This window comes from Staurois parvus, unplaced genomic scaffold (assembly GCF_062004578.1).
Source record: "Staurois parvus isolate SC_StPar_1 unplaced genomic scaffold, SC_StPar_1.0 ptg000011l, whole genome shotgun sequence".
NCBI lineage: Eukaryota > Metazoa > Chordata > Amphibia > Anura > Ranidae > Staurois > Staurois parvus.
Window position 1 is genome coordinate 2876735 of NW_028317807.1, and position 12177 is coordinate 2888911.

The window sequence follows — 12177 nt, forward strand, 5'->3', positions numbered from 1 at the left end:
GAGTGCTAAGATGCAGTTGAACACAGCAGTTTAACTAAAGCAGGATAACAAGCAGCAGGAAGATACAACAAGAAACTCTACTGCGCACTGGATAGACTGCAAGCAAACACCCTGGGAAACATCTCCTACAAGTCTGAGTCCCACTCCGTGTACCTTTGTAATATGTCCCCTCTACTCCTCCTTTTCATATTACTATCCTGTGTTCCCAAAATCTCATTTCTTTACCCCTCTACTCCACCCCAAAACTTATACATCTCACCCTCACTGCTACCATCTCCCTACTACTGCTCTCATCACCTCCTGCTGATACTTTACTCTCCTGCTGACCCAAACACCAGGGCTGGAAGGCATGTACACTCGTGTACATCCCGCTCCCATGTTACTTTCCTCACCCTTCTTCTTCTCCAAACGTCCGGGGATATCTCCCCAAACCCTGGTCGTGCAGTATCTCACCCCCACACCAGGCACCCTCTTTCTTCCAGGAATAGCCGCAATCCCCTAAATGTAATATCAGTTCCCGTGCTCCCAAAAACCACCCTCCCTTTTTCATGTGCGCTCTGGAATGCCCGCTCTGTCTGTAATAAGCTTACCTCTGTCTATGACCTTTTTGTCTCCCGCAATTACAGAAACCTGGCTTCAAGCAGCAGATTCTTCTTCTTTCTTCAGCACTTTGCTATGGAGGCCTCCTCTGGACCCACTCACCCAGACCCAGTGGTCAGAAAGGAGGTGGGGTTGGTCTGCTTCTATCCCCATTGAGCAACTTTCAAGTTCTCCCTAACCCTCCCTCTCTATGCTTCTCTTCTTTCAAGACTCACTGCATTCGGCTGTTTTCTCCTATTTCTCTGAGGATTGCAGTGATCTATCGGCCTCCTGGACCAGTGTTGCGCTTTCTTGATGATTTCTCCACCTGGCTACCCTACTTTCTCTCCTCTGAACTACCCACTATCATTCTCGGAGATTTTAATATTCCCATTAATGTAAAAAACCCGTCTACATCCCAACTCTTCAACATAACCTCATCTTTTGCATTAGCACAATGGACACAGTCCTCCACTCACTCTGATGGGAATACATTAGACCTTATTTTCTCCCATCTTTGCACTCCCTACAACCTCACAAACACCCCCTTTCCTCTCTCTGATCCCAATCTTATCACCTTCACAGTGTCCTTGTCTTCAAACACTTATCCCTCCAATCAGCAAACAATTATCCGCAGAAATCTTCACAACTTGAACCCTGCTCCTTTCCACTCTGCAACTGACCACCTCTATGACAGAATCTCTCCCCTGTCCTGCCCTGACCTGGCCACTTCTGTCTACAAGAGTTCGCTTTCATCCACATTAGACTCACTTGCTCCTCTAACAACACAAAGCATCAGGCCCCGACCATTACAACCTTGGCAGACTGATGACACCAGAAATCTTAAATGACAGTCACCAAGCATTCACCTTATATAAATCTTCTTTCTTAACATACAATTCCTCCCTTCATGCTCCCAAACAAGCCTACTTTGTCACTCTCATCAATAGCTTGTCATCCAGTCCTTGTCTCTTCTCTACTTTTAACTCTCTACTTTCTCCACCTCCACCCAGTACCTCACTCACTGCTCACGAGATTGCAAATCATTTAAAAAACAAGACTGATGCAATTCGTAGCGGCATCGCCACTGCACAGACATCCATCCCACTTAGCATACCTTATACTAAACCTCCCTCAACACTTTCCTCTTTTGACCTTGCTACTACCGAAGAGGTCACTAAGGTTTTCTGAGAAGCCCATCTCACTACCTGCCCCTTGGATCCTGTCCCTTCACAACTACTATGGTCACCCTCTTCTTCCATCCTATGCTCCCTCACTCACATCTTCAATCTCTCCCTCTCTAATGGTGCCTTCCCCACCCCTCTAAAGCATGCACACATCACTCCCATACTTAAAAAGCCCTCCCTGGATCCCACCAACATGAACAACTTAAGACCCATCTCCCTGCTGCCATTTATCTCTAAACTCCTAGAACGCTTAGTCTACAATCGCCTGAGCTACTACCTCACTGAGAACAACCTTCTTGACCCTTTACAGTCTGCCTTTCGCTCACTACACTTTACTGAAACTGCCCTACTAAAACTCACTAATGATCTACTAACTGCTAAAACCAATGGCCACTACTCCGTACTCTTACTACTTGACCTCTCTGCAGCTTTTGATACAGTTGACCATCTCCTCCTCCTCAAAAAACTCCACTCTCTTGGCCTCTGAGACTTTGCTCTCTCCTGGTTCTCCTCCTACCAATCGCAGCACTCCTTCAGCGTTACCTGCCTCCTCCTCTCCACTTCCTCTTTCTGTAGGGGTCCCTCAAGGTTCAGTCCTTGGACCCCTACTCTTCTCCATCTACACCTCCTCCCTTGGTCACTTGATAAACTCCCATGGCTTTAAGTACCATGTCTATACTGATGACACACAAATCTATCTTTCTACCCCTCACCTCACCCCTTCAGTCTCCTCTGGCATTACTAACCTACTAAGCGACATATCAGCATGGATGTCACTCCACTTCCTCAATCTTTCCAAAACTGAGCTCTTAGTATTCCCTCCAGCCCATGCCCCCTCCTCTGACTTCTCCATCAAGATCAATAACACAATCATCAGTCCCTCCCCTCTTGCCAGGGTACTAGGTGTAATCCTAGACTCCCATCTGTCCTTTCAGTCCCAAATCCAATCGCTGTCCAAATCTTGTAGACTTCACCTCCACAACATCTCCAAGATATGGCCGTTCTTAACCTCGGAAACCACTAAGCAACTTATTCACTCCCATGTTATATCTCGCCTTGACTATTGCAACTCCCTCCTCGTTGGCCTACCTAATCGCAGGCAAACTCCTCTTCAGTCTATCAATAATGCTGCTGTCAGACTCATCCACCTTACTAACCATTCTGTATCAGCCACCCCTCTCTGCCAATCTCTCCACTGGCTTCCCGTTGCCCAACGGATAAAATTCAAAACATTAACAATAACATATAAAGCCATTTATAACTCTGCCCCAAATTACATCACCAAACTTGTCTCCAAATATCGCCCAAACCGTACTCTCCGCTCCTGGAACGACCTCCTGCTCTCTAGCTCCCTTGTCTCCTCCTCCCATGCTCGTCTCCAGGACTTCCCCCTTCCTCTGGAACTCTCTACCCCAATTTATCAGACTATCGCCTACTCTGCTCACTTTTAAGCGATCTCTGAAAACCTCTCTCTTCAGGGAAGTCTATCCTGCCCTCAGCTAATAATGGAATCTACTCTTCCTTCCAGTCCATCCCCCACAGTTACTACATTTTGTACCACTAGCCCCTCCCTCTTAGATTGTAAGCTCCAAGGAACAGGGCCCTCCTATCCCTCTTGTATTGAACTGTATTGTCTCCCGTTATATTGTAAAGCGCTGAGAAAACTGTTGGCACTGTATAAATCCTGTATAATAATAATAATAAGGTTCACCCAGAGCAAGTGACAGACGTGAAAGGGTCTGGCAAAGCCATGGAGAACATTATGCTGCCTGTAACATCGTTCAGCATGACTGTTTTGGTGGTGGGTCAGTGATGATCTGGGAAGGCATATCCATGGAGCGACGCACATTATCCTGCCTGTAACATCTTTCAGCATGACTGTTTTGGTGGTGGGTCAGTGGTGATCTGGGAAGGTATATCCATGGAGGGATGCACAGACCTCTACAGACTAGACAATGACACCCTGACTGCCATTAGGTATCAGGATGAAATCCTTGGACCCATTGTCAGACCCTGCTCTGGTGCAGTGGGTCCTGGGTTCCTCCTGGTGCACAACAATGTGCAGCTTCATGTGGTGAGCGTAAGCAGGCAATTCCTGGAGGATGAAGGAATTGATACCATTGAATGGCCCCCACGCTCGCCTAACCTAAATCCAATAGAAAACCTCTGGGATATCATGTTTTGGTCCATTCAACTCCGCCAGGTTGCACTTCAGACTATCCAGGAGCTCAGTGATGCCCTGGTCCAGATCTGGGAGGAAATACCCCAGGACACCATCTGTCGTCTCATTAGGAGCATGCCCCGACATTGTCAGGCATGCATACAAGCACGTGGGGGCCAAACGAACTACTGAGTACCATTTTGAGTTGCTGCAATGAAATTTCAGCAAAATGGACTAGCCTGCTGCATCATTTTTCACTTTGATTTTCGGGGTGTCTTTGAAATCAGTCCTCTGTAAGTTGATAATTTTCATTTCCATCAATCGATGGGGCATCCTTACGTTCCTAACACATTATCCAGTCCAGATCAGTATCGATATCCAGCATGATATTTTTCCCCATTGAGATCTGATGCGTTTTCAAAGTGTTCCTTTAATTTTTATGAGCAGTGTATACATTGTTTTAGTGTCCTATGATAAATCAGAACGTTTTTATCATAATAATACTGTACTTTATATATTCTATCTATAATTTGGTCATCTATTTCAGCCCTTATCATTGTTCTTATGTATTGTATTATCATGCATTTTTGTTTTGCCACCATTAGATAGCAGCACATCCGACCTTTGTTATTGCTATGTATCATTCCATCATTCACTTCTGTACGCCGAGCGGTCACACATTTGCGTGCAATTAACAAAAAACATATGTGCTGAGGGCGTGCACCCTGCGTGCTCCCAGCACACATGTCCGGTACTCACAGAAAGGTCCCAGTCTGACCTTTTGATCAGGACCTTTCCCGATCATGTGACCGCCGTGATGACGCATCACGGCGGTCACATGATCCCTAAACCTCGCCCCGCCTCCCGGCTTCTGAAACTCTTAAAGTGCCGGGAGGCGCCGGCAGGAAGGGGTTAAGCTTTGACAATAAAACCTGGAAGCTAATTGGTTACTGTTCTGCACCAGATTCTGTTTGCTTCAGTTTTAGTAAATATCCTCCATAGAGTCCCACAGATGCCTTCTCTATGTGCATGATTTCGTTTTGAACTAGTGTTACATTCAGCCATTCACAGTGCTGCACAAAGAGGCAGCATATGAGAGGGTCACAGAACCAAAGCCACGCCTCTCCTCCGCCACATTGATGATTGATAGTTAAAGATCCACTGTCAATCACCAATGTAGAGGAGAAGCATGGTCCTCTCTGTGTGTGCTGCGCTGGGAACGGATACACATAACACTTTCAAACAGGAGCACACATGTAGAGGAGACTTCTTTGGGACTCCACAGGTCCCAGCAGGCACAGGGGGCACAAACATAATGGGAGCCTGGCAGATCAGCTCAGGGAAATTTATGAAGGAAGCTCAGGGGAGGAAAAAAAAAAAAACAGCAAGTGCACATTAGTTCAGGTATTAAAATCTAATTTATAAAAACTTTACTTTAACATCACTTACCTAAAAAAAAACACTGAAAATTACATTACTCTGCAGAACAACAATTTAATTGAACACAAAAAACATGCCTTTTCATTTGCAGAATATTTTTATTTTTATTTACAAGTAAAAAATACATACCATACTCCATAAATTATTAATGTTAATGTTATTCAGTAAAATAGCTATCTGCTGAAAGCTGAGAAAAACATTTAATTACATGCCAGACTGTTTTTATTTGCTTCTGATAATTTATCAATACATGAATCTATCTGGTCAATTAGTAAAATGACTTCATGGCCCATTTATCATGGCGAGCAAGAAACATTACTCATTGATTACTAAACAAATTAATGGAAGATGTTTTCTGTAAGCTACTGTACCTTTAGGGATTTAAGAAGTAATTTCCTTCAGTACACTGATAAAGGCATGGAGTAATTTGATTATATTTGGAGTCAACTGTCACTTGTTGCCTAGACCCAAATAAAATACGTGGTATAATCCAAGATGAATGGATCAATTTTTTTTTTTACCACAGGTACACCAACATCTATATGAAGGTCAATCATAAGGATCCTATGACAGAACAGTTGTCACCCTTCTCCCTAAAAAGAAGCACATACATCTAGCTGGAGGAGAAGAACAATACATGCTGCATGTGTTGCAAATTTATTCTAAGGCCTGCTTCACACTGATGCGTGTTGTGACTGATGCTTTTTTTCAGCACGTATTGCACTTTTGAACACGTGTTTGGGGTTTTTTTGCTGCAACTTTGAGGTGACGTTACACTCTCTGGCACTCAAAGTCACATCAAAGTAGTGCACTTTGAAAATGTTCCTGCACTACTTTGATGCAACTTTACACTCTCTGGCACTCAAAGTTCCTTCAAAAGGTTTCTGCACTACTTTGATGTGACTTGAGTGGCAGAGAGTGTAAAGTAACATCAAAAGTCACACTCAATACTTTGCTACTGACAAGAAAAAAGCAAAATGCATCAAAAATACTTTAAAACACTGTCAACACAGGCACAGAGTATAGGAAGGTATTAGCTCACCATATTCCTGGCAGAATCAATAGTTTTGGGGGTTTTTGTTAACAGATATAGGAAAACACCTTCAATGTTTTATTTAAAAAGACCAAATAAGAAAAGTTAAATGTTGGGGTTTACATACCCTTTAATCCATACTAGAGTATCCAATGGCAGGTTTTTCAATTCAGGGCACAATAGCTGCTGCAGAACTGTATAATACAGAACAGATGTTTTTATCCCTTGCAGCTACTTTAGTCTAGGGATATGCAAAGAAACAAATAATATTTTCAAACTAGTACTGCTCTAGGGCACTATTTCAACATGGTGCTTCTTTGTAATCAAGGCAACAATCTTCATATTTATTTAACCAATCTGGTCTACTTTATTTAATTATCACAACTGAGAATGTGTTTTATTGCAAACGAAAATTGTTCTGTTTTACAGTAAGCAGCATCTCAGAATAAAGAATCTTTCAGATACTAGGCACAGTAATGAATTCATCCTCAACAAATAACATGCTGAAAAATTGTACACATTTATTTTCTCAACAAAAGTCAGCACCTTAGCTCATAGGATGCATACATTTTATTCTATGAAACGTTTAGGTGCACAATGAGAAATATGATTTGTTTCTAAATTGTACCATAAATAGTATTCAGCTCTGATTTTGCAGAGAAAAAATGCTTTGCAAAGCTAATTTTGCTAGATTTGTTTCTCATAACTTCAGCATTCATAAAAAAAAAATATATGTATAGTGCGATTATGATCTAGATTGCAGTTTGTCAGTGGAATGCTAAAGATGCAGACAGTACATGCACCTGCCTCCTTGACACATTTATCTCTCCTGCTGGAGCTCTTTTCTCTGTAGCTGATGAATCCTATTCCCTGCGGTTCTCTGAACAATTTCCAAATCTTCTGTGTCTAGGTCCTTGAGCAGCAGCAAAATTGCATTAAGGACATTATTCTGATAAGACACAAAAGGCATGTTAGAAGATTCTTAAAGTGAAAAAGTAGTAACAATAATAACTTGCTCTATTAAAAAGTATAAACACAAAGGGGTAGATTTACTAAAACTGGAGAATGCAAATTCTGGTGAAGTTCTGCAGAGAAACCAATCAGCTTCCAGTTCTTTTTTTTGTCAAAGCTTAATTGAACAAGCTGAAGTTAAAAGCTGATTGGCTACTATGCACAGCTGCACCAGATTTCGCACTCTCCAGTTTTAGTAAACCTCCTCCCAAGAGTGTTTTATGTACAAAGCTTAATAGGTTCTGATGGTGATCACACACAATGCATTTTTTACAGTATATTTTAAGCCAAAACCTTTTTTCTCGCATTTTAAATAGCGTAGAGAAGGGTTAAACCCAATTTTTGACATCTGTGTCTCATTAGGGACTTTTTTCCCTCTTACTTCCTGTCCTATAGACTCAACAGGAAGTGATAGGATATAATTCCAATGTGAGGGAGACAGCCTCTTAGACAGTTCTTATGGGAAAAAGTGTGTCCAGTGGAAGATTTATCTTCTATTCCTTTCCTGGTGGCAACCCTCCCTTTGATTTGCCTTGACACTGATGATCAAGACAATTAAACATTTTAATACCACGCTATAGCAGAAAGATGGCTACAGTGTGGTTCTCTTGTTCTGGGAGGGCGTCTATAGACATCCACTCAAAACGCGTCTTGCACACATAATCAGTACCCTGATTATCAGTGCCGCCTATTAGTGTCCATTAGCAGATCCTCATTGGTGAATCTAAGTCAAAAGACCACCAGCGCTCAAATCATAGTGCTCCAGAGAAGCAGCGTTATCAGTGCCCATCACCCCTCTGCCAATCCCTCCACTGGCTTACGATTGCCCAACTGATAAAATTCAAAATACTAACATTGACGTACAAAGCTGTTCATAACACTGCCCCAAACTATATCACCGACCTGATATCCATCTACCACCCAAAACGCACTCTCCGCTCCTCACAAGACCTCCTACTCTCCAGTTCCCTGGTCTCCTCCTCCCAAGCCCATCTCCAGGACTTCTCCAAGGCTTCCCCCATCCTCTGGAACTCACTACCCCAATCCATCAGACTGTCACCTACCCTCCTCACCTTTAGGCGCACCCTGAAAACCCATCTCTTCAGAGAAACCTACCCGCCCTCACCTAACTGCTGATCTCCTCCGCTCTCCCCACCACTCCATCCCCCACAGCTATTTCCTCCTGTACCACTCTCCCCTCCCTCCTAGATTGTAAGCTCCAAGGAGCACGGCCCTCGAACGCCTTGTGTATTTTATTGTATTGTTACTGTACTGTCTCATGTATTGTCTCCCATTGTAATGTACAGCACTGAGCAAACTGTTGGCGCTATCTAAATACTGTGTAATAATAATAATAATAATCAGTGCAGTCTCATTAGTGCCCATCAGTGCAGCCTCATCAGTGCCGATCAGTGTGGCCTCATCAGTGCCCATCAGTGCAGCCTCATCAATGCCTCCTCATCAGTGCAGCTTATCAGTGCCGCCTCATCAGTACAGCATTATCAGTGCCCATCAGTGCATACTCATTAGTGCCCATCAGTGCAGCCTCATCAGTGCCCATCAGTGCAGCCTCATCAGCGCACAACAGTGAAGAAGAAAAAATTACTTATTTTCAAAATGTTATAACCGAAACAGAGAAAAAGGTTTTTTTTTTTTTTAGAAATTTGTGGCCTTTTTTGTTTAGCAAAAAATAAAAACCCAGTGGTGATTAAAATACCACCAAAAGAAAGCTCTATCTGTCCCAAAAAATAACAAATTTCATATGAGTGCAGTTTTGCATGACCACACAATTGTCATTCAAAGTGTGACAGCACTGAAAGCTGAAAAATGGCCTGTGCAGGAAGGGGCTAAGAAGTGTCTGGTATTGAAGTGGTTAAAGAGGTTGAATCTCCCTAACAGGAACAAATGCAGCAATAAAAGCCTGACAATAGTTCTTAACCATCACCACTCTTCAAATCTAAAAACAAAAAAAATAAAAAAGATTTGTCTTTAGTTATACTTTAACTATTATCACTGAAAAACTATTTCAAATTAAATGCCTATGGGGGTACCAAAAAGTCCTCAATCCTTGCATACAATTTTTCTACTTCTATTTCAATATACAAATAAAAACAGAAGTTTAGTAAAAATAAATGAGATTGCACAGATGTATAAATATTCAACTCTCTGCAACTAATAATGAGGATTCCCTGTCCAGAATACCCCAGTATCAGTGCCACAATTCTACTTGTCTTCTGTGTCATTGTCTTCTCCTGACATTTAATATTGCTACACTTCTCACTATAAGTCAATGGACGAGTGGCTGGAAAGGATTCCACTATGTTGATTAAAGAACTAAAGGCAAGCTATCTTTTTTTTCCATTTTGGAGAGCGTAAGGGAGAGTTATAACCCTGTATCATTGGGGAGATTTCCTTTCACTTCCTAGCCCATAGCTAAAGCAGGAGTGGGAGAATCCCAGATTGTCACAAGGGTCACCAGGACTAGTGCCTCCATTAAAAAATTTCCACTCTTTTCCTGTTCTGCTGTCAACTCAAAAATTGGAATTTTCTTTCATTCACTTTCATTCTCTGTAGTAATGGTAAACAGGACAAATAGAGAGGGTGAATTTCCCTAACGGGGGCACAGACAGCAATAAAAACCTCACAGGTGTTCTAATTACTCTCCACTCTATCCAAAACTTAAATATTTGCCTCTAGCTACACTTCAAGTGTAAAAACAGCAGACATTACAAAATAGAGGGTTCTAAGTAATTATCAAATTTAAAAATAATCCCTGTATACTATATCACTATACTTTACTAATTCTAATATTCCTGAGGCCGTCATTGTGGTTGATTTACTAAAGGGAAATAGACTGTGCACTTTGCAGTTTGAATTTGGTGAAACTCTGCTGATTTCCATCATCCAATCATGTGTAAGAAAATATGCAGTTATATATTTTTTTTTTTCCCCCTTGTACCAGACTGGGTATTCTTTACAAAGTGAAGCTTCACCACATTTACTAAGCTCTGGGTAAAATGAGTGCAACTCCAAAGTGCACCATCTATTTGCCTTTAGTAAATCAACCACATTGTGTCATATTCTAATTAGATTCTTTGCAACGTTTAACAATGATTTTCTTGTAGAGGCAATGGAAAGTGCTTCTCAATAAACTTCTGTCCCTCTAGTTTTGGTAATTTTAGTGGGAGTGATTGCAGTAGCTTTGGAGATATTGGATATAGTGTACTAGTGAGGCATTAACACTAAGGACACCATTTGAAACTTGCACAGTGTTTTTAAACACACTGTGGCCCCTGGATATCACAGTGTATTTTATAGGAAAAGCAAATGTAGCCTTTAGAGCTGATTCACACATGTGTGGTGTGGATTGAAGCTCAGGTTTCACAGCCAAGTGACACAGTAGTTGTTCAGCGGTTCAGGTCCTGTTTACACTTGTGCACTTTAGAAACGATTCCCATAGAAGTCAATAGTTTGTAATCCGCACCTGAACCGAACCGCACTGCTCCGAAATCGGACAGGAGTCTTTTTCAATCTGCACTGCCAATGCACCGGACATATGTGAACAGGCACCATAGGAAGCAATGTTATTCCATGCGGTTCAAACCGCATCCAATCCGCATATACAGTTAGGTCCATAAATATTGGGACAACGACACAATTCTAACATTTTTGGTTCTATACACCACCACAATGGATTTGAAATGAAACGAATGAGATGTGCTTTAACTGCAGACTGTCAGCTTTAATTTAAGGGTATTTACATCCAAATCAGGTGAACGGTGTAGGAATTACAACAGTTTGCATATGTGCCTCCCACTTGTTAAGGGACCAAAGGTAATGGGACAATTGGCTTCTCAGCTGTTCCATGGTCAGGTGTGTGTTATTCCCTCATTACCCCAATTACAATGAGCAGATAAAAGGTCCAGAGTTCATTTCAAGTGTGCTATTTGCATTTGGAATCTGTTGCTGTCAACTCTCAAGATGAGATCCAAAGAGCTGTCACTATCAGTGAAGCAAGCCATCATTAGGCTGAAAAAACAAAACAAACCCATCAGAGAGATAGCAAAAACATTAGGCGTGGCCAAAACAACTGTTTGAAACATTCTTAAAAAGAAGGAACGCACCGGTGAGTTCAGAAACACCAAAAGACACGGAAGACCACGGAAAACAACTGTGGTGAATTCTTTCCCTGGTGAAGAAAACACCCTTCACTACAGTTGGCCAGATCAAGAACACTCTCCAGGAGGTAGGTGTATGTGTGTCAAAGTCTACAATCAAGAGAAGACTTCACCAGAGTTAATACAGAGGGTTTACCACAAGATGTAAACCGTTGGTGAGCCTCAAAAACAGGAAGACCAGATTAGAGTTTGCCAAACGACATGTAAAAAAGCCTTCACAGTTCTGGAACAACATCCTATGGACAGATGAGACCAAGATCAACTTGTACCAGAGTGATGGGAAGAGAAGAGTATGGAGAAGGAAAGGAACTGCTCATGATCCTAAGCATACCACCTCAACAGTGAAGCATGGTGGTGGTAGTGTCATGGCGTGGGCATGTATGGCTGCCAATGGAACTGGTTCTCTTGTATTTATTGATGATGTGACTGCTGACAAAAGCAGCAGGATGAATTCTGAAGTGTTTCAGGCAATATTATCAGCTCATATTCAGCCAAATGCTTCAGAACTCATTGGACGCCACTTCACAGTGCAGATGGACAATGACCCACAGCATACTGCAAAAGCAACCAAAGAGTTTTTTAAGGGAA

General features: G+C 42.1%; 1 protein-coding gene across 1 annotated transcript in view; it reads right to left on the bottom strand.

The window, feature by feature from the left end:
• Positions 1-5445: 5445 nt before the first annotated feature.
• The window catches only part of CFAP410 (cilia and flagella associated protein 410), a 69514-nt gene continuing 62782 nt past the window's right edge, over positions 5446-12177 (bottom strand). Inside the window, exon 8 of the mRNA XM_089670080.1 lies at positions 5446-7349. Within this exon, the coding sequence (XP_089526206.1) occupies positions 7221-7349 (129 nt within the window). The 3' untranslated portion in view covers positions 5446-7220. The remainder of the gene's footprint in view (positions 7350-12177) is intronic.